The following is a 23,690-nucleotide window of genomic DNA, read 5'->3' on the forward strand; positions in this document are numbered from 1 at the left end:
GTTTGAATGTTTATTGAAGTTTGCCCCTAGGCCTTAGTGGCCCTAGGAACTTATTAAGTTGGGGCCCTAGGGATTAAATTGGAAAAGGAGTTTTCTCTCTCTTCTCTCTCTCTCTTCCCTTTTTGGGGAATCGTGTAGCAAAAGGAGAACTCCCTCATGCGCTTGAGAACAATCGTGGAAAAGCAAGAGAAGGAGGCGACTGTTGAAGACCAGTTTTGGCTGCTGTTTTTCTGAGTGAAACCAGCCGTACAGCACTGTACGGCCAGTACTGGACACTCTCTCTCTCTCTCTTTCTCCTCTGTTGCTGGCGGCGCACAGGACAGCTGCTGGATTGGCTGCGCAGAAGACCAGTACAGGCTGTGTAGTGTGTTTTCCAGCAAGTACACCCTGTACGACTGCCGTACAGTGTACGGGCAGTCAGATACAGCACATACAGGTGCAGGCGGCGCTTTTCTGGGTGCTGGACAGACCTGTGTATGCTGATTCAGGCTGGTACAGAAGTGGACAGCAGGCTGTTTATGCTAGTACAACGCCTGGCACGTATCCCGAGGCGGTACAGACGGGTACTGTGCTGATTTTCAGATCTGTACTTTACAAGGACAGCATAGGAGTGAGCATCAGGAGGAAGATACAGGCAAGTGCAAGCACATGTGTGAAGCAGGATTGTGGATTCAAGTGCCTGCAGGCACAGATTGGTGCTGTTGCTTCCTCAAGTGTTGTTTCACGAGCTGAACTTGGTAAGCCTTGACTCTGTTCATCTATCTCTCTTTCTATTGCTTGATGTCTGCTACAGGTATGTGTTATCTGGCTCCTTGTGAGAGGAGGAGTATGGCAGATTGACAAGGGATTAAGACAGGGATTGAACAGCATATGTATGTTGAGCTGAGAAGATGTATCATGCTCTTGAGTTATGCCAGATGTATGCCCATGGCTGGCCTGCTTTGTGAACTTGGCTGATCAGAGGGAGGCACAGTGTGTTGCTTGAGGACACAGATCTGTGTGCATAGATCCTCTGTGCTGAGAAGGATTTGTGGGCAGTCAGATTGGACTTACAGGTGTAAACTCTTGGCTGGTTTTTGTGTTGTACTCAGCCATACATATTATTTTAATTGAATAAAGAAATACCGCAAGGGGCGCCAAGCTTTGGGGCCAACAGGTGTCGCTGTGTATTCAGATTTGGGCACTCTAGCCCCAATCTGTGTTTGGTTTTTCATCTAGACTACAAGTGGACGGGTGATTGCTCCTACCGCACTCTGGTTTTCTATCAGAGGCCGGTTTCAAGGTTCCGTTGCCGGGACCAATCATCAACTTTCTGAAGGGGGTGAGCTCGTGGTTGCTTTGAAGAAAGCCATCGCTGAAAATTCAGCAATCATGTCTGATACAGAGGAAGAGTACTTCTATCAAGAAGAAGAAGAGCAAGAGTCTTCTCCTGAAAGAGATGTATCTGAGGATATTTTTGCAGGAGAACAGGCTGCAGATGTTGAGTCTTATGAGGATGTAACACAGCCAGAAGATGTGCATGGTAAAGAGGATGATGATGCTCGGTTCAAAGATCGCTTGGCTAGTGTTATGGATACTTTTATGCAGCTCACACAGAGTGAGAGATTTGCTGAATTTTTGAGATCTCGCTCAGAGCCCCGCACAGAGCCCCAGAAAAAGAAGGAGGAGGTTCGTTCAAAGAATCTTTCTCAGGGTCATAGTGGTACCACTCCACAGGATCCATCTCCTGCACAGTTTCCGAACATGCAGCATGCTTTTGGTTCTAACCCACAGAGTTCCTTCTATGGACAGCCACCTATTCCTCAGCAGAACATGCATCCAGGTTATTTTGGTGGTGGCTCGGTGTTTCAATCCATGACTGGGGGTTATCCTCAGGGAGGCATGGGTATGTATGGGCCTTTTGGAGCCAATTTTCAGCCTGGCATGCAAGGGAATATGTATGGTGGTATGCAGTCCGGTATGCAAGGAAATGTGTTTGGAAGCATGCAACCTGGGATGCAAGGCAATATGTTTGGTGGCATGCAGCCAGGTATGCATAGTGGAATGTATGGAAACATGGCTGGGATGTATGGTATGCCTGGTGTTGGAATGGGAAATGTTGACCCAATGATGGGTATGAATGTTGGGGGCAGCAATCTCACGAAACCACTTCCATATGATAATCTAACGCCTATGGGAAAGGCGAAGGATTACAAGGAAGGGGGAGCTGCAGTGAAGTTCGACACTTTCAGTGGGGCCAAGGATAAATTGAAGGCACTTACCTTTTTACAGCAGTTTGATGCTGCTTTTTCTGGTGGGAATTACACAGAGTCCTCGAAGGTGAGGAAAGCTGCCACTTTTCTCAAGGGCAATGCTTTGCAGTGGTGGTCTACTCTTCTTTTGCAGGGCATAGCACCCACCACATGGGTCCAATTCAAACAGGTTTTCTCTTCCGTATGGCTCACATCTACATTTGAGGTGGATGTTATGACCTCATGGCACAAGCTGGATGCTTCAAAGTGTGATAGTTTGGAGGATTATAACAAGAAGTTTTGGGAAGCTCTACTCCCAGTGACTTCTTATCGTGCCGTGCCATTATCTGAGCAGGTTGAGAAGTATTGTTGTGGGCTGCCCAAGGAGGTACGAGATTATTGTATAAAGACAAGAGTAACGAACATGTCACAGATGATTGAAAATGCTATGACAGCTAATGCGTTACTCACAGGTGGTTCATCTGGATTTAAAGGCAGTAAGAAATTGGGCAAGAAAGCTGAAAAATTTGGGCATGCTTCCCGTGATGCTAAAGGGTCTTCAGAGACAAAGTATAAGAAGTTGCCAATGCCCAAAAGGACTTCTGAGGAAAGACAGGCTTTGAGAGATGCTCAAAAGTGTTTTTACTGTACTGAAGAGGGGCATATGTCATTCAATTGTCCCAAAAGAACGTCCAAGAAGGACCCTGACAATAAAGGAGAGCCCAAGCCAAAGAAACAAAAGCCTTCTGCAGGCTTAGTTCCTGATCTTGTGGGTGAGCAGCTAAGTGGTGAAGCTACAGAGTTGTGCAGGGCATGGGGCAAAGTGAGAGATCAGAATGCTTTGATCTTCTTTGACACAGGTGCTAGAGCCAACTTCATTTCACCAGATTTGGCTGGCCGATTGGGGATTCGCGCAGAGGAGATGGGGCCGTTACATGAGGCAAATATGGCTTGTCCAGGGTATGCAGAACCCGTTACTCCTATCATTGGGAAGCTTCGGCTTATTTGCAGGGTTATGTGGACAGCGAGGAGTTCTTCATCATGCCTTTGGATGGCTGTGATGTTTTGTTGGGGATGCCATGGTGCCACAGGGTACATGCGGTGGTGGATACTTACAATAGGACAATTACTCTGACTCATAGAGGGAAAGAGCATGTATTGGATGTAAAACTCAAAGGGAAATCTGTTCCTATTGTATCCGCTTCGGCGATTTCATCAGTAATGAAAAAGCATCTTTCCGCGTACTTGATTTATGTAAAGGATGCACAGGATGATGAGTCTAAGTCTAATTTGTCAATGTTAGATAAGGACAGGGCTGATTTCTTAAGTGGGTTTCAAGATTGTTTTTCCGAGTCATTGCCAGGAGAATTACCTCCTGAGAGGCCAGAAGATCATGCCATAGATCTGATTCCTGGTAGTACTCCACCGACTAGACCGCCGTATCGTGTTAGTGCAGCCCAACAGGAAGAGATTATGAGTCAGGTGCAGGAGCTATTGAATAAGGGGTTGATTCAGCCTAGCTCATCACCCTTTTGCTCACCTGTGCTCTTAGTGCAGAAGAAGGATGGTTCTTGGCGCATGTGTATAGATTACAGGGCGCTGAATAAGAATACCATCAAGAATCGATTCCCCATACCGAGGATCGATGACATCTTGGACCGCTTACAGGGCTCCACAGTTTTTAGTCGTATTGACTTGAAAAGTGGGTATCATCAGATACGCATTAGACCCGAGGATGTGCATAAGACAGCATTCCGAACCACGTTTGGGTTGTATGAGTTCTTGGTTATGCCCTTTGGTTTGACAAATGCGCCTGCCACATTTAACAGAATGATGGACAGGATTTTCAGGCCTCATAGAGAGTTTGTGGGCACATTCTTTGATGATATGATTGTGCATTCACAAACTGAGGAAGAGCATAGAAGGCATTTGGCCATTGTGTTTGCAGAACTCAGAAACCATAGATTGGTGGTTAATGGCAAGAAGAGTGAGTTTTTCTTGCAGGATATACATTTCTTGGGGCATATTGTGTCTGGTCATGGAGTCCGTATGGATCCAGCAAAGGTGGAAGCAATACTTAATTGGCCAGCTTTGAGGACCGTGCATGATGTACGCAGTTTTCTAGGATTGTGTTCCTATTACAGGCGTTACATACGGCACTTTGCTGAAATTGCTTCGCCTCTTCATGCTTTGACGAAGAAAGCAACTCCGTTTAGATGGGCTGATCGGGAAATTACAGCATTCAAAAAGCTCAAAGAAAAGCTTACTTCGGACCCAGTATTGGTGTTACCGGACCTCCGAAAGGCTTTTGTTGTCCAGTGTGATGCATGTGGAAGCAGCATTGGTGCAGTTCTCATGCAAGAGGGACATGTGATAGCCTATGAGAGTAGAGTTTTGCAAGATGCCGAGAAGCATTTATAGGTGTATGAGAAAGAGATGTTGGCTGTAATTCACGCTCTTTCTACATGGAAACACTACTTGCTTGGGGCTGATTTCACTGTACAGACAGATCATCAGACCTTGCGTTATTTCCTCACGCAGACTAAGCTTTCAGAGAAGCATATGCGTTGGGCAAACTTTTTGTCAATGTTTCACTTCCAGATTGTGCATGTGGAAGGCAAAAAGAATGTAGTGGCAGATGCTTTGTCACGCAAGTCACAGGTCTCTGCAGTTTCACTTGCTTATCATCATGAGCTTGATGAAATGAAAGAGCAGTATGCCCATGATGAGGATTTTGAAAGGTTGTATGATCAGATGTCTGAGGGTCAGCGGCATGAGCATTACATTCTCAGAGATGGGTTTTTATTGATGCATGGCAGACTGTGTGTTACCAGGCCATTGCGACTCAAGGTTATGATTGAAAGTCATGCTCCACCGTATGCAGGTCATAGAGGTATTGACGCCACGGTCAAAGCAGTGGAGACTTTCTTTTATTGGCCAACCTTGAGAAGAGATGTTGATGCCTTTGTGAGGCAATGCATCATATGTCAGAAGGTAAAGTTTGACCGTCAGAAGACACCAGGGTTATTACAGCCTTTACCTATTCCGGATAGACCTTGGGAGAGCATTGCCATGGATTTTGTATTTGATCTTCCACGGACACAAACGGGAAATGATGGCATCTGGACTATCATATGCAGGTTCAGTAAGCAGGCACATTTCATTCCCGTGCGGAAGACAATTAAAGTGGATCATATGGTGAAGTTGTTCATGGCGAACATCTTCAAGTATCATGGCTTGCCTACGTCTATCATTAGTGACCGTGATCCACGGATGACGAGTTTGTTTTGGAGAGGGTTGTTTGACAACATGGGTACAACTCTCAAGTTTTCATCGTCATTTCATCCACAGACAGATGGTCAGTCAGAAGAGGCTAACTCTACAGTGTTGGATCTTCTCAAGTGTTATGTGTCAGAGCACAAGCAACAATGGGAAAAGTATCTTCCTTTAGTGGAGTTTGCATATAACAACACTGTACATAGCTCGACAGGCAAGGCGCCTTTTGAGATTGTAGAAGGAGGGAAGAAGGTTCCACCCATTTTGCATACAAAGGATAAGATCTTTGAGGCTGATCAGTATGTGGAGAGCTTGGATGAAGCTTATCGGAGAGTTAAGTTGGCCCTCCAGAAAACTCAGCAGAAGCAAAAGAAAGACGCAGACCGTCACAGACGTGATTTGCAGTTTGCATTGGGTGATTGGGTTCTTTTGCGCTTTGAAAAGGCTAGACTCAAGAAGATGAAGGGTAAAGAGCGCTTATTCCCTAAGTTGAGCATGCGATATTATGGGCCTTTTCAGGTTTTGGAAAAGATTGGTGAGGTAACCTATCGTTTGAAGTTACCAGATCACTGGAGGATTCACAATGCTTTTCACGTGAGTCTTCTTAGACCTTTCCGTGGGGATGTGCCTGAGGATGTATCAGATGAGGCTCAGCCGGAAGTTGAGGAACTTGATGAGGTTCTGATTCCAGAGCAGATACTGGCACATAAAGAAAGGAAGGTACGAGGTAAAGTTTCCCGTCGCTATCTTGTGAAGTTCAAGAACTATTCACCGATGGATGCGAAGTGGATGGAGGAAGGTGACTTAACAAATTCACCTCATGTTTTGCAGCTTTATCTCGATGCCTTTGAGTTAGAGCCGACTCTTATTGTGGCTCATTCAGGTTCAGCAGAGCATGGGTCTGGAGCATTACCTGATGCTCAAGAGGGGGGTAGCACCTCCACTCCCTTGATACAGACAGGCTCAGATGACATCTAGAGGTCGCTTGGTGCAGATTTTATCTCATCCGAAGGTACTGAGGCTGACAGTACATCTGTTTATGGGACTTCTATGATATATGTGTACTAGTCACATGGAGATTTTTGTGGATATGTATGGTTCACAGTGGTATACAACTTGGACTATTACTATGCCATTGGTTTGCAGTGAATGTTGATACATGTATATGGCTCAGAGAGATTGGGACGCTGATCTTGCCATATTGTATATTTCACTTTGGATATTTTGATGCATCACCAGAATGCAATCGAGGACGCTTGCCATCTTTCAAGAGGGGGGTATGTCATGGCCCTGTGAAAATGGAGCAGGACAAGTGTGGGCATGGTGGTTGCAGAGTCAGAATATTTTATGATTCACATGGGGGGGTGCCCGGACAGTGTTTAAGATGTGTGGACATCCCTAGGTGTGAAGGGGGAACATTAAAACATTAAGTTTGAATGTTTATTGAAGTTTGCCCCTAGGCCTTAGTGGCCCTAGGAACTTATTAAGTTGGGGCCCTAGGGATTAAATTGGAAAAGGAGTTTTCTCTCTCTTCTCTCTCTCTCTTCCCTTTTTGGGGAATCGTGTAGCAAAAGGAGAACTCCCTCATGCGCTTGAGAACAATCGTGGAAAAGCAAGAGAAGGAGGCGACTGTTGAAGACCAGTTTTGGCTGCTGTTTTTCTGAGTGAAACCAGCCGTACAGCACTGTACGGCCAGTACTGGACACTCTCTCTCTCTCTCTTTCTCCTCTGTTGCTGGCGGCGCACAGGACAGCTGCTGGATTGGCTGCGCAGAAGACCAGTACAGGCTGTGTAGTGTGTTTTCCAGCAAGTACACCCTGTACGACTGCCGTACAGTGTACGGGCAGTCAGATACAGCACATACAGGTGCAGGCGGCGCTTTTCTGGGTGCTGGACAGACCTGTGTATGCTGATTCAGGCTGGTACAGAAGTGGACAGCAGGCTGTTTATGCTAGTACAACGCCTGGCACGTATCCCGAGGCGGTACAGACGGGTACTGTGCTGATTTTCAGATCTGTACTTTACAAGGACAGCATAGGAGTGAGCATCAGGAGGAAGATACAGGCAAGTGCAAGCACATGTGTGAAGCAGGATTGTGGATTCAAGTGCCTGCAGGCACAGATTGGTGCTGTTGCTTCCTCAAGTGTTGTTTCACGAGCTGAACTTGGTAAGCCTTGACTCTGTTCATCTATCTCTCTTTCTATTGCTTGATGTCTGCTACAGGTATGTGTTATCTGGCTCCTTGTGAGAGGAGGAGTATGGCAGATTGACAAGGGATTAAGACAGGGATTGAACAGCATATGTATGTTGAGCTGAGAAGATGTATCATGCTCTTGAGTTATGCCAGATGTATGCCCATGGCTGGCCTGCTTTGTGAACTTGGCTGATCAGAGGGAGGCACAGTGTGTTGCTTGAGGACATAGATCTGTGTGCATAGATCCTCTGTGCTGAGAAGGATTTGTGGGCAGTCAGATTGGACTTACAGGTGTAAACTCTTGGCTGGTTTTTGTGTTGTACTCAGCCATACATATTATTTTAATTGAATAAAGAAATACCGCAAGGGGCGCCAAGCTTTGGGGCCAACAGGTGTCGCTGTGTATTCAGATTTGGGCACTCTAGCCCCAATCTGTGTTTGGTTTTTCATCTAGACTACAAGTGGACGGGTGATTGCTCCTACCGCACTCTGGTTTTCTATCAGAGGCCGGTTTCAGTGTTTAACTGATGGAACTTTCAGCTTCTCTTTGCTTTGGTTCGGGACTGTTTTGGAAGGGTTTATGGATTGTTTCGTGGCAGTTCATTTGGCTACGAACATGAGCAATTCCGGGGTTGTTTTGAGACCCGTCGAGGGCTTTTTTGAGACTGTTTTGCTTGGCTGCAAGTATAGTGTCTACATGGGTTATTTTCTGCAAGTACAAGGTCACCTAGATATGTTTCTTGGCATGGGAGCGATGCAAGCTCTCATGGGTGCATACCCATGGAGCAGATTGCTTTCTTCCTGCCTGAAAGGAATAGAGGGACCTGCAGTTTTGGGCATACCTATGTAACATAGTTGTGGGGCTGAAATACAGCCAGACATATTCAGACATGGGTCTCATGCTGGGTCAGACCAGATGTTTCATGGGAAAACAGGTCACCCGATGTTTGCTGAAACATTTATTTGTTTCATGTGGAAACATGTTTTTGGGTTTCTCGAGGAGATAGGTCACATGCAGGCAGCGGTCACAGGAGTGGACACATGTTTTTGGGTTTCTCGAGGACACAGGTCACATGCAGGCAGCGGTCACAGGAGTGGACACATGTTTGGTATAGCCTTGCCACTGATTGGACAAGGGTTCGGGAATCCATGACAGAGACGGATAGTACCCTTGGAAGGTAGAGAGGGAGTATACAGGTGTGTCTACTCTGTGGTATGCTGCACTGTGATGCAAGTTCTCTTTTGGGAAACAGTTTGGGAGTCTATGTTGTGATGCAGGAGCACTGGATGTGTCAGGGTGTGATGCTGTTCATAGGGTGAGAGGCTATGGATAGTTGTGGCAGCCTTGATCATGGGAGAAAGTTTCTGTTTACAGGACTCATGTGAAAGAGTCTTTTGATGTGAACAATGGCTGGACTTGTTTGTGGATGCCAAGTGGACAAGAAGCCATGATGCAGGATCTTTGCAGGCTTCAAGAGTTCTACTGTGACGGCTGAGTTTCCAGCCTTATTGTAATCAAAGCTCTTATAATCAATTAAAGAAATACCGCAAGGATTGCGTTTTAGGGCCAATCGGTGTCCATGTACTGTTTGCAGGAGCACTCTAGCTCCCCTTGTTTGTTTTCCTTTTCTAGGTCCTCGATGGTGTTGAAGTGTTTTGTATGCAAGTTTGTTTTTGCCTGAAGGCTAGAAGCCTGTTTTTACAAGGTTCCGTTGCCGAGACATCGTCGACTTTCTCAAGTAGGCGAGTCCGCGTTTGCTCTGGCAGGGACAATCGCCAACTCTCCTAAAGGGGGGGGTCTCATGAGAGTCACTTCAAAAGCTTCAACATGCGGAAAGTGAAAAGGAAGTGCAGGATTGTGTGTCTTTGCCTATATGAGGTGAAGAGCAAAAGTTGAAGATGAAGCTCAGGAGAAAAGACACCAAGGACAAGTAGTTGGCCAGGAACAAGAAGCAAATGAAGTGTTATGGTACAAAACCTGGGTTGAAGGGTATGGCTTTCGACACTTTGTCACTAGTGGTATCTTCACGGAGGCTTCATGGGTTCTGAAGACAGTTTCTTTGTGTGTTTAGCAGTGGTGATCTACTATGCTTCATTAGGGACTTGTGCTTACCACTTGGGTGGAGTGCAAGCAGGTTTTGGGTGCCTGAGGATGTATTAGATGAAGCTCAAATGGAAGTGGAGGAACTTGATGAGGTTCTTATTCCCGAGCAGATACTGGCACACAAGGAAAGAAAGGTACGAGGTAAAGTTTCCCGTCGCTATCTTGTGAAGTTCGAGAACTATTCACCGATGGATGCGAAGTGGATGGAGGAGGGTGACTTAGCACATTCACCTTAGGTATTGCAGCTTTATCTTGATGCCTTTGAGTTGGAGCCAACTCTTGCTACGGCTCATTCAGGTTTAGCAGAGCGAGGGTCTGGAGCATTGCTTGATGCTCAAGAGGGGGGTAGCACCTCCGCTCCCTTGTTACAGACAGGCTCAATTGTCATCTAGGAGTTGCTTGGTGACATCTTTGTATTCACTCGAAGGTACTGCGGGCTGATAGTACATCTGCTTATGGGACTTCTATGATATTGTGTACTAGTCATATGAGATGGTAAAGTTGGGTATGGTTCACAGTCGGGCGCACCTTGAACTATAATTGCAACTATGGATAACTCTATGGAGGGCATAAGTCTTGCGAGCAGTCCTAGAGTTGGTTTGGTTAATGGATATATGGATCGAACTCTATTTGTGCATGTATGCATACACTTTTTGAGGTATTATTGTATTCTAGTGTCATTGGATCCTGGTACCATTGAGAAAACATTGGGTGATACTCTAGATTGTGTCGTGTGATGCATGTATATTGGTATGATACATCAAGTACTTTATTATGTTCATGGATGCACCACTGGGTGTGACTCCTGCGGGATGGCCATGAGACATATGTGGAAAGTACTTACTGGATGTATTGTTTGGATGCATTGAGTGCTTTCATATGCTCATGTTGTACCACCAGTCGTGGGTCTTATGGGATGCCCATGGGCGTAAGGTTTGCGAGCAGCCCTTAGACTGTTACTTTAGAGTAGGTAAAGCATTTTGAGGAGCATATTGTTTGCGAATGCATATATGTGTCATGCATATGTGTGTCATATGTAGAATGATGCATGGTTTTGTTTTTGGCTAACACATGTTACATGTTTCCACTTGGTTTAAGACTTTTGCCTGAGGTTCTGAAGGAACAAGCAAGAGTTGTTTGTCATTTTGACGTGAAGGTGTGGCCATATTGTGCAGGATGATTGTTTCATCACCTAGATGCACTTGAGAGCCATTGCTTTTGTCATATGGGGAGTCTTTCCTCATAAGATGCCTTAGTGTGCCATTGAGTGCAATCGAGGATGCTTGCTATTTTTCAAGAGGGGGGTATGTCACAACCCTGTGTTTTTCTCTAGACAGTATGCAGGTGTGCACGGGGACATGGTGGACAGCGTAAATGGCATCGGTTTGGAAGTCAAAAAGGACTCAAGGTTTTATAAAGGTCCCTTTTTTCACAACCCCATGTGGGGGGAGGGTACAAAAGATTTTAAAAGCCTTTAAAACCTTGATAATATCCTTTATGAAAGTAAACGTGGCCCATATGATATTATTGGGGCCACGTGTGTGCTTTTTCAAAAAAGAGTGGCTAGTGGGCAGAAAGGTGGCGCCTCTCTATTGGTACACATGCGCTGGGGCTTTTTCTCTCTCTCTCACGTGGACAAGGGCGAGCAGATGGCATGGCAGCTAGGCGCCTTTTTGATTGGTGAAAAAGCAGAGCGCTGGACTGCAGAAAACAGAGCGCCTCTTGATGGCTGGACATCACTTACAGGCGGGCTGGCTGGATTGCAGAAAGCAGATGGCTGGGTGCGCCTATCCACTGGTGGAAAAACAGTGGGCCTTGGCTTTCTCTTTCCCTCCCTGGCTTGCTATGAAACGCCCAGCAACACTGGTGCTTTTTGGAGGGGGCGTGTTTTTGCAGAAGATAGGGGGCTGGTTTCTCTGGACATAAAGGCGGACAGGGGCTGGTTTTTTCATGAACATAGACATCATGTCGATGGCGTTCAACTGATGGAACTTTCAGCTTCTCTTTGCTTTGGTTCGGGATTGTTTTGGAAGGGTTTATGGATTGTTTCGTGGCAGTACATGTGGCTACGAACATGAGCAATTCCGGGGTTGTTTTGAGACCCGTCGAGGGCTATTTTGAGACTGTTTATGGGCTGTTTTGCTTGGCTGCAAGTACAGTGTGTACATGGGTTATTTTCTGCAAGTACAAGGTCACCTATTTATGTTTCTTGGCATGGGAGAGATGCAAGCTCTCATGGGTGCATACCCATGGAGCATATTGCTTTCTTCTTGCCTGAAAGAAACACAAGGACCTGCAGTTTTGGGCATACCTATGTAACATAGTTGTGGGGCAGAAATACAGCCAGACGTATTCGGACATGGGTTTCATGCTGGGCCAGACCAGATGTTTCGTGGGAAAACAGGTCACCCGATGTTTGCTGAAACATGTCTTTGTTTCATGTGGAAACATGTTTTTGGGTTTCTCGAGGAGATAGGTCACATGCAGGCAGTGGTCACAGGAGTGGACACATGTTTGGTATAGCCTTGCCACTGATTGGACAAGGGTTCGGGAATCCATGACAGAGATGGATAGTACCCTTGGAAGGTAGAGAGGGAGTATACAGGTGTGTCTACTGTATGGTATGCTGCGCTGTGATGCAAGTTCTCTTTTGGGAAACAGTTTGGGAGTCTTTGTTGTGATGCAGGAGCACTGGATGTGTCAAGGTGTGATGCTGTTCATAGGGTGAGAGGCTATGGATGGTTGTGGTAGCCTTGATCATGGGAGAAAGCTTCTGTTTACAGGACTCATGTGAAAGAGTCTTTTGATGTGAACAATGGCTGGACTTGTTTGTGAATGCCAAGTGGACAAGAAGCCATGATGCAGGACAATCAAAGTACATTTTCCAGCATGACTCTCTCTCTCACATTTTTCTCTTAGAGCTCGACTGTGTGTGTGTGTGTGTGTGTGTGTGTGCATGTTCTCTTGCAAAGCCCCACCATAGCCAAAATATACATGCGGAGCCACATATACGCTGCCTTGTGTGCCCCCTCCGTCCATGAACTGGCTGGCTTGTAGCACCCCCTTGGAGGCAAGGAAGCTTCATATACTCGGATGTAAAAAAACGCTGCCCCACATACCTGCAGAGCCAATTGGCTTGGGCAGGAAAGCCACCTCATATCCCCACAGAGCCACATATACATTGCCCTATCTGCCCCCTTTGTCCAGCTGGCTAGTAGTACCCCCTTGGAGGCAAGGAAGCCTTTTATACCCGGAAGTATAAAAATGCTGTGCCATATATCACCAAAGCCGATTGGCTCAGGCAAGGGAGCCACCACATATACCAGCGGAGCCACATCTGCCCCCTTCGTCCATAAATTGGCTGGCCTGTAGCACCCTTTTGGAGAGGCAAGGAAGCCACATATATGTGGATGTATAAAAATGCTGCCCTATATACCCGTGCAGCCAATTGGCTCAGGTAGGGAAGCCACATACCCGGATGTATAAAAACGCTGCCCTATCTGCCCCCTCTGTCCATGAATTGGTTGGCCTGTAGCACCCTTAGAGGTAGGGAAGCCACATATACCCGGATGTAAAAAAATGCTGCCCTATCTGCCCCCTATCTGTCCATGAACTAGCTGACCTGTAGCACCCCCTTGGAGGTGCCCTTTTGCTGTGTTTTTCTGTTGTATATGGCCACCTACTGTGTGCTGTCCTGTAGCGTGAATAGGCTGTGTTTTTGCCGAATTTGGTGACCTACTGTGTGCTGTCCTGCAGCCTGCATAGGCTTGTTTGTTTAAAGCTGGCTGCCTATGCTCTCCCAGATTTGGCCTTTGCATGCCCACCCCCTAATGCTCCTCCTTCCACTCCTGTTTGGCTGCATTTGAAGCACCAACAGACCGCCTTGGTTGCTTTCTCTGTTCGCCCTCTACTTGGTGAGTTTGGCCCTCCTTTTTGCCTTTGGCTGAGCGCCCGGGCCTTGCACACACAAGAGCTATTTGGGACATAATTATCAAAACAAAGCCTTGATGAAAAAAAATGCAAACGTGAGTGAAAACGCTGATGATGATGGGGTTCTCTACGATGTGTCTCCACGCCCTTGTGAGAGAAAAAAAGATTGCAGCCTTTTTGTTGTCAAAAACCCGATGCTTTGATACCAATGTAACATGGGTGGTTGCGGCGGAAGTGTGTTTATGAATTGATTTTGTGCGTTGCTTCAATAAGGACACCATCATGCATAAGATCACTTAGGGTTTGGGTCTATTTTGAGTAGTAATTAACAAAAGCGTATCTACATGAGAACACCTTGAGACTCTGTGCAAACATCCCAGGGCCAAGTCACACTATCCATAAGCATAGGCATCTAACTCACAAGAACTTGAAGTTTCGAAACTATAGGTGCAAACACTGCATAAGGGCGTTATTAAGACTGCCCACCATTTAGGCCATACTGCATCAAAGTTATCACTACAAATTTCTATGGTGCACTATGCAGAAGCGTGGTTCTTTTGACTACTTTGAAGCACCAAATTGAGAACAGACAGAGGAGAGAAAGAAGGAAAAGTTTAAAGAACCATACTGCAACAAAGTTATCACTACAAATTTCTATGGTGCACTATGCAGAAGCGTGGTTCTTTTGACTACTTTGAAGCACCAAATTGAGAACAGACAGAGAAGAGAAAGAAAGGAAAAGAAACTAGTGGAAGACTTGATTCTTGCTCTTTCTCAAACATCAGCGATCATGTTGTCACAAGTTTTGAATACGGTAGATTTTGGTGAAGGCTGTTCATCACACCAAATTTAAAACTTCAAATATTTCTAGTTTGATAGTCATCTCGTTCATTCACCCCCTTGGTAAACTCATAAACGATGGTCAATAGGATCTTTGTTGTTGGTGTTGCCACCAATTCTAGTGTCATCAGCCTGACTCCTTGCATAAGGTTATTCGGTACAAAGCTTTGCAAGATGGGGGATTTTTACTTGTTGACTGTTTGTGCGAAATTGTATGTGTGAATTGTCTTTGCTCATGGTGATGACCTGGATTTTATGAACGTGAAATGCCCAAGGCGCTTGGGGATGCCTGAAAAATCCTAAGGATGGGCATGGCTGCAAACTCGCTCCTGCTTTAATGTGTTTTATTGTTGGTAAGTTTGAAACGGGCCTATTTCATTAAGGTTTTATTGAGTTATAACTTCCTGGTGTGAACTTTTCTAATTTGGCCAGGACCAGTTGAAGGATGTGTTGTATAAGTGAGTGCATTGCACATATTTCGGCATCTTCAATTGGCATCATGCCATGAGCAAGTTATAGCCAGACTTTGGATAGTGAGCTTTGGCAGAGAGGTAGGCTAGGGTTTGAGCGAAGTGTGCGGTTGGTGTTGGTGTTGGTGTAGCCTCATGTTCAAAGATGCCCTAGACAGTTTTCTGGCTGGGCATTGAGCTTGCCAGCAACCCCTTTGATTAGTCTTATATGCAAATTTGTGCATAATGGTGATAAGGCTTTTCTACTATACAAAACAAGCTTCCAATGAAGCATCTGTTTCAATTGGTATCTGTCACCTGCACCCGCTACCACACGACCGTACTTGGTAGAAAGTGCACTTGTATAGTTACCTTTTGAGGTTTAGTGATGTGTACGGAGCATCCTATGAGCCCTAGTCGCCAATTGCCAGCAGCTTAGTTATTAAGACAAACAGTCAGTGCATTGTCCCACACACAGACGTAACCCACTTGGACTATTTTCTGTGTAAGTGTCCAGTGAGCTTGTCAGGCCAAGAGCCGGGAGAGAGCTGGACAAGTGTGTGAAGTTTGAACGAGTCATAGGACCCACATGACATTTGGCAGCCCAAACCCAGGTGCTGGGCAGCATAGATGCACATCTGAGCAAAGGCCAAACAAGGTGGACAAAGCAGTTGGGCAGGAGGTACAACTATATGGGCAGGTCAGGTACAGGTTGAGTGCAGGTTCGATACAAGTCAGGTAGCCCCTTTTTGCAGGTAGTGGGCTGTTATAGCAAGCTGACCCTTAAAAGGGTTCCAATTGCACGGTGCACCCTATTAATAGGTCCTCTTCCTTGCCTTATTCCTCATAGCTTAAGCATACGAGGGCAAGCATCAGGAGTCATTCTCCAGGAATAGAGATCGCCAGCAGAAGTACCTAGACCTACAAGGAGCAAGTGTCCAAGATCTTCCACAGTTCAGCAGGTGGCCCGCTCAAGCACAGAACCAGCCTATGTGACCATTGTTTCGCCTCCATTCAGCGGGGAACTCAGTCGATGCTGGTCAGTTCACACGTCGTGTTGATCATTAATGTTAATGTTTGCACTTATCATTATCCAGCACTCCTGCTAGAATACACTGCTAGGTGGGGAGGCTTAAGTGGTCACTTGGGAGACCTATGCATGTGCTTTGGATGCCCTTCCACAAGGAGGATGGCAAGGGTCTCACTTTTTTGCTCACTGGAATGGAGTCATGGGTAGCTCTGGTGGTTCCATGGACTCTTTGGATTCCCATGGATCAATGGAGAGAGCTTATTAGCACCTTCACAGCCTGGCATATCTGGCGGGTGCTGTACAGGGAGGCCATTGAGGGCATAGTCACCGTGCCAGCAAAGACCATTTGCCCCATCTGGACAGAACCTAATGGGTGGCTGTGAGAGCATGAAGGAACACCACACCATCTTCCTATGTACTTGGGGCCCCAGGCCTTTCCTCACCCAAGGGAAAGCTGCACCACTTTTCAGTACAGGCCCCAGTGTGGCTTTTTCCCAGTGCCCCCTGATGTAGTCTCCAACCATTGAGGGGGCAACTCCCCCCCCTCCCCCCACCACCACCACCACCACCACCACCACCACACACACACACACACACATAAAAAATTAAAAAAGAGAAAGGGAAAATAAAAAAAGTTCTTCATTGTATATACTCTACCTCTTTGGGGGTTCCTGCGAGCAGATGCTCTCTTTTTTATTAGTAGAAAGATCTTTCTTGAAAGAAAATGGATATTAGTTGTGTATCAAAGGCTAAAGCTTATTACTGAGGAGATGCTTGAGATTATTATTACTATGATAAATTTACTCAATTTTCTGAGATTTTTGCAGGTTAAATTTGTGGCAGTGCTGGTTTTGGTACCTTGGTTGGTTGCCTATGTTTCCCATGACTATGTGATAGTCCCATTTCTAAACAGGTATCAATCCCTTAAGCTTTTGTTCGTCCAAATTTTTGATTGGGACAAGTGTTGCATGTGGACTTTGTGCTTTGATGTGTCAGACTCCAAAACTCTACAAGCATCTATGGCAATAGTGTCTTAAATGGGTGGTATTTGCAAGGACACCGGTACAGTGGTGATTTTCTTAGCATAGAAAGCTGTGTTCATTGTGTGGGAGGGGTAAACGGAAACGTTTAGAATACATACAAGCTGTGGATTGTTGATGTATGTGAGTAGAAAGAAGGCTTGCATATAGACTGATAGAAGTTGTATGGATGGTGAGGTCAGAGATGGTCCTTAGTGGACCAAGCAAGGATTGTAGAACCAGATCTTTTCAGGTGCGAACTTTCAAAGCATGTTTTCTTTGATGCAGCACACATGTAAGGGATCGTATTGAAGGTGGCCAGCATAAATAAACTTGACAACTATGGTTCAGTGTAAAAAACGTACATTCTATCATTCAAATCGTGCAATGCCAGGTTTCAAACAGGGGGGTAATGCCCCATGGGGTTAACCGTTACTATCTAGCAAATGCCGAATCTGAGATGTCAACGATCATCCTGGTGATTCCTCATGACAAGCCACAAACATTCCACAGACTCTCCCTCCCACTTCTCTTGTCAGCGTGGGTCACTATCTGATAGAGACGTTTTTTTAATTTAAAAAAGTTGTTTTTTTTTTGGAGGGGGGGGGGGGACACATTGCTATCGTGTGAAATGTTTGCTATGTATGAAGCGCATCTGTTACAGTTTGAAACAGGTTTCATTGCTACCATGCTTGTGACATGTAGACATCTATCTAAGTGGTCTATGCTCAATCAGTTGGTCAACCATTATTGGAGAAATGAGCTAAACTTAAGAACAAAATGCAGGTGATGTTGACACTTGATCTTTGAGGTGAGGAATTGTTTTCACTCAATATGAGTGAAGCCAAAGCTTTGATACCTATGTAACAACCTCTGCTATGCTAGAAACAAACTTATTTAATTTGAGAGTTAAAAATTGGAATAAAAAAATTGAAGCTTGCTGTGCATCCAGTCATACAAATGCTTGTGCTTTCTGTGCATGATAAATTTGATAAATTTGAAGCCAAAGGGAGTCGGGATAACTGGGTTGCTCTAGAATTATCTTTTATTCTTTAAGTGTATAAATTTGATTGGTCAATCCACTGGGGACTTGTCTTATGACATCTGGGAGACTTGCAACATCCGGCAGACCAAGGATTGATAGAGCCACTTCTATAATCTGGAAGAGATCACAAGGGGTGAAGAGGAGGCACCAACCACATAACCAACCTGGGCAGATTAGGATAGTGAATATGTTGATGGACACATAAAAGGGTTCACCATCTAGGCTCTCAAATGGTAAGCTTTGTAATATCCCTCTGACATGTAGTGAGCTTGGAGCCTTGGCAGAGGAGCATATGTTCAAAGTTGTTTACTAAGCTTGCTTGCTTGCAAACTTTCGTCTTGCAGACTTCCCAAACAACCATGTCCGTGCAAACTTATAAGTTGATTATTAGAATTATGGGCATGCGGGCTTCTTAGCTTATAGGCTTCATGACTAGTTGGCTTGTATGCTTATGGACTTTCTGACTAATTGGTTTCTTGTCTTGTGGACTTTCCAACTACTTGCCTTGCATGCTTGTGGACTTCTTGTCTTGCAAACTTCCTGAGTAACCAACTAGTAGGCTCCTCGGCTTGCAAGCTTATGGTCTTGAAAAAGTTTTGGCTTGTAAGCTTATGGTCTTGCAATTTTTTTGGCTTGTAAGCTTATGTACTTCCTAGTTATATCGGACTTCCAAGCTAACTGGCTTGTGGAGATCCCCACTTTGCAAGCTTCTTAGCTTGAAAACTTACGAGCTTATGGGAATGCAAAAGTGCATGCTTATGGACTAACCAGCAAACTTGGAAGCCACAAAAGCTGCAAGCTTGCAAGCTGGCCCCATAAGCCCTTAGATTAAATGTTTGACATTTGTTCTTATGTTAGATATGGAAAAATCATGCTTCCCTCTTTAGAAAATCTTTCTCCACACACCCACATGTGCATGTACACAGATATGCATTCATTAACACATTGATAATTTGTGACTTAGGTATGTGGAGACTGTACCATTGGCAGCAGAGTTGTTGGATTTAAGGGAGTCACAAAAGCTAAAGATGGTGGAGACTCTGAAGTTGGAGCGACAACGTGTGCGCTTTGAGGCAGCACTTGGCAAAGCCCCTCCACTCTCGGATGAAGAGCTCCTAGAGCATATTCGAGAAGAGGCGTACGCATTCCATTACTATCTCTGGGTTTCAAACCTTAATTGATAAAGCTTGAGGTTTGATTCGTTTTGTTCAGAAGTCTTCTCCCAAGTATGTATTTTTACAAGGCTTGTGAGACCCATCATTAGCTTAATTGTAAACATATCATTAACTTGTAGCAATCTGTCATTATTTTGGTCTAGGTTTTTTTTCGGTATCAACTTGCATGCCTTCTTTCGACAGACATTGCCTTTATTTTGCACTTGCTTTCTAGTTTACTCAACTTCTTTGGTCTGTCTGTGGGATCTTTGAACAGGTTAGAACTGCGAGATGAGCTGAGATTGGAGAACAGGAAGGCATTCGGGAACATATGGTCTGATGTTCTGGCTGGTTTGACAGTTTTTCTACTGCTGGTTTTCAATCCAGAAAGGGTAAATCTCAAGATAACGTTAATTCAAGTTAATCATTCTTGTGACATGACCATAACAACAATAAGATCCATTACATCCCAGCTTCAGAGATATCAAAATGACCTGTCTTTATGGATTTGTCTGTTATTGAAGTTATTATGGTTTTGCTGTTATGGTTTGCTATATGCAGGTAGCAATCATGCGGCTCACAGGGAATCGACTATTCACAAATATTTCAGATACTGGAAAAGCATTCATCATTATTTTATTGTCAGACATTTTTTTAGGGTATACACAAACTCCTGAAACTTTTGACCCTACTTTGCCATCTCAAAAATGTTTTTGCTGAAATTTTGGATTAGGTGCAAATATCATCTTAAGTGTTAAGATTTGTATTTTGGTTAGGAAAGGGAAATGCTGGATCTACAACTCTAATAATGATTGTATGATGACATTGCGTCTGGAGAGTCTGGAGCAAGACACACTCACATCACAGGTTATTGCTGGAGCTGCTTGCCTTGGAAACTGAATCATATAGAACAAGAAGCATTTTCAATGAAAGGCCAGTAGAGTGTCAGTTAGCCTTTTTCAGATCTCTCTTTCTCGCAGTACCACTCCTACTCTGAGTTTCACTCATTACGATTATCACTTTAAGCATGACCTAAATCCTACCTGAAATGCCATCAAGCTCTCAAGAACAAGAATCTGTGTGGCCCCTTACAGACCCCTTGATTTGGAAGCCCCACGTTTAGGCCCTATGCAACACAAACAAGCTTGTACCTAATCTCTTTGATATCGCATGCCCTCGTATCTCACCTATAATCTCCACAAAATTTGGCACCAAAGTCATGCATAAATAAGAAAATGGAAGACCTAAGGTCCACGGTGAGCTTTAGTCACAGGGCTCACAGCTTTTTTCTCATGGTTGTGAGACTTAGGGAAGCTCTTCAATAAGGTTGTGTTCCACGGCTTTCCCAAATCGTTGATCACCAACACAGCTATAGCTATCCAAAAAGCAGGAGGTTCAAGGGCATTTAACACAAAACTATAAAAGAGAGATGTGAAGTGAAACCACACTGGAGCTGGCGTGGGCTGACCCCCCCTTGGAAAATATTCATTAACCAAGGAGTATATTAATCCGTACAAGCCTGGGGGCCTTTCACTTCTCCACATGGAGACGGCCAGACTATCCAATTACATTTTGTGATGAACTTAGTACAATGGGCATGTTAATCTTGCCCAAACATCAATAGATATGGTATATGAACCTTGCCTGTGAATACATGTATAAGTGTACATGCCTTTACTCTAGCATCTTGCAATTTCACAACAAAACAGGGCACCCAACCTTTGACAACGTGTACTGCAAGAACAACAATCTTGTGCAGTTGGTATAGAGGGTGTAATAGGCAGTATGATTGGTACAGCAGGTACAATAAGCGGTACAATAGCAAGGTACAGCCAAATACATGGCTGGTATAGCACGATCTGCAGGTACAGATGTACGGCCAGGCACAGGGCAGAGTAGTAGTACAGCCGGCAGGCGCAGAGTACGACCAACATCAACAAATGTATAGACATGTGTACGGTCAGTTCAGGGGCTGTACGGAGATATATATGGGTCTTCCTGGAGTGATGTGCAAGCCACAAAGATGATGACTTCCCAAAAAGCATGTTCATGCCCCGTGTTCGGCAATATAAAAAAAGTTTTCAAACATACATAGAGTGTCTAAAAATACGAGTAGAGTGTCCAACATGATATATGCAGAACTGGGTGCTGTTGTGAGTAATTCCTCACATGTATTAAATTATAGGGCACCCTTGTTTTAAACTGGCCGGCTTTTTATTCAAAGAGTCCACTGTTTTTAAAAGAATGTGAACTGGCCACCATAAAAACACATAAAAGTGTGTGTCCTTTTATTTTTGTTTTTCTTAGGCTGCTCCCGGTGGTCTACAAGAGTAGTTTCTCACATTTTTGTCCTTTTAATTTGGTCACCTGGCACTTTCTTAGGCTGCTCCCGGTGGTCCACAAGAGAAGTTTCTCACGTGTCTTTGAGCTTCCAAAGTCTTCACTGCCATCTCACAAATCCATGTCATCCTTCTAGGTACGGTCAACAAAACCAATTGTACCTGGCCGTGTGCTATTTGTTACTGATAATCCCCCATTCCCAAAGCTTGTACATCATAGCCTTTCGGGCATCCTGGTGTCCTCCAAAGTGTTGAGAATGTCCAAAATGGTGCCATTTGCCCTAGCTTCTTAAAAGTTGTCCTCAACTTTATAAAATTTAGCCATTACACAATCTAGAATATTTCAATTGGCCACCACATATTGATAGATACCAATAGAAGATCTTCCAGATACGGGCACAAGAGCCAATTGTATCTTAGATACTAATGAAAGAAAACATTCCAAATACGGGTTATAAGACCCAACCATATCTCGAGATTAGAATTCATAAATCCAAGGATTGAATCTTGAACTTGGGATAAAATTCAAATCCATATAAGCAAGAATACTCTTAATTCGATTGTATTTCTTTAGTGAATGGTTTTGTACCAACTTTCGATTGTATTTCTTTGGACTTGCGGCTCTGGTAGAGCCGCAAGTCCAAAGAATTCCAAGTCTTGTCTGGGTTGCTACACACCGCCAGCCATATCTTGGTATATTACTACTACCAAGCCAAGTCATTGACCCTAACTGCCATTCCATCATATTGTCCATGAGCCAAATCTTGGACCTTAAGAGCCATACCATCATAGAGTCCAAGATATGAGTGACCCTCCTAGGTGGTGGGGATAGGCCAGCTTCTTTAACATGAAACTAAGGTGGGGTATTACTGAAGTTGTGAAGTTTTTTCCATTCTTGAGGGGAGTATGCATAGACTATTGTGCCTTTCTTTGTCACTGAATAAAATCACATTTATGCCTCCCACTAGGGAAAAGATGCCATCAATGTGCAAGGTAATAGTGTATAATCTTCTTAAGAAGGTTAAGGCTTTTGGGGAACTACAGCTGGAGATGCAGACAGTTTTCACATGGTCTTAGTCATAGTTCTCAAAGAAGTGTTAATGGCTCAGGAGTTCCTGGAGGATTTTTGGGCCCGCTAGTTGACAGGCCTGTCTCAACTTTCCAGTGGCTGGTCGCCCACAGGGGCTCAGCAGTTGGCACCTGGCTTGTCTACAGCGGTCTTCCGGCGGCTGCGTCCGATGCGGCCACCGTATGGAGACACAGAGACATTGCCTATGGGACTGCCCTCAGGCGCAGCAGATTTGGCTGCGGATGCTGCGTATTCTGGCCCCCCTCTCTCCAGAGGGTATGTATACGTGGGGTGCCGCTGCTTGGTCGACTTCGTCAGAGCTTGCTATGGGCTATGAGACAGAGCAGGACAGCCAGGCCATCAGATTCATTAGGGGCCAGCCTCGCCTTGTTCGTTCACCGGATTTCTCGTCCGCCAGCTGGACACAGGAGAGGGATCTACGATGGGAGCTCCTCAGCAGCCTCACCATCTGGTTCACCTGGAGGGCCCGGTGTTTCAGGGCCTTTGAGGGGAGACTGGAGCCACCAGCAGAGACTGTTCGGGGGATTTGGCAAGAGTTGATCCACACCCTGCGAGGACAGTATGACCGCATCCGGGGCGACTCGGATGAGGCGATCTTGCGGCGCCAGGCCTTTCACACCACCTGGCGCAGCGGCCCCTTCTATACCCTACACGCGGGGTCCCCCCGTTGGCACTACAGGCCACCTGTTTGGCTTTCCCCCCCTCCTATTGTATGATATAGCCCCTCAGTTCTTTGTACTGATACTTGTACTTTTTAGCACCTAGGGAGAGTCTCCCTGGCTGCCTTGCTTTGTTCACTGCTCTGTTTTTCTTGAGAGCAGGAGAGGATCTTTTGTAGCCCTACGGGCGTTTTTACATAACTAATGAAAGGATCTTTTCTCAGAGAGAAAAAAAAAAAGAAGTGTTGATGGCTTGCAAATCTTGTCTCAGGCGCCATCTTCAAAATTTAAGAGTTTGGATTAAACAGGCTCACAATTTTCCTTGGACAT

The 23,690-nt window shown here is 45.1% G+C and overlaps 1 protein-coding gene across 9 annotated transcripts in view; it reads left to right on the forward strand.

Moving 5' to 3' along the window:
• The window catches only part of LOC147635956 (protein DAY-LENGTH-DEPENDENT DELAYED-GREENING 1, chloroplastic-like), a 54,297-nt gene that overhangs the window by 15,595 nt on the left and 15,012 nt on the right, over positions 1-23,690 (forward strand). For 6 of the 9 annotated variants that reach the window (XR_015266473.1, XR_015266472.1, XM_086801370.1 and 3 more), the window contains 4 exons: positions 16,882-16,967; positions 19,083-19,256; positions 19,550-19,664; positions 19,834-19,931. Coding sequence is in view for 4 of the 9 variants with exons in the window: in XM_086801370.1 (XP_086657496.1) it covers positions 16,882-16,967; positions 19,083-19,256; positions 19,550-19,664; positions 19,834-19,931 (473 nt within the window). In the remaining 5 variants the exon portion in view is untranslated. Of the gene's footprint in view, positions 1-16,881; positions 16,968-19,082; positions 19,257-19,549; positions 19,665-19,833; positions 19,932-20,048; positions 20,140-23,690 lie in introns of all 9 variants that reach the window. The other 3 variants (XR_015266474.1, XR_015266475.1, XR_015266476.1) reach the window with 1 other exon arrangement.

Source organism: Cibotium barometz, chromosome 8, assembly GCF_041138505.1.
Source record: "Cibotium barometz isolate CiBa-2024 chromosome 8, ASM4113850v1, whole genome shotgun sequence".
NCBI lineage: Eukaryota > Viridiplantae > Streptophyta > Polypodiopsida > Cyatheales > Cibotiaceae > Cibotium > Cibotium barometz.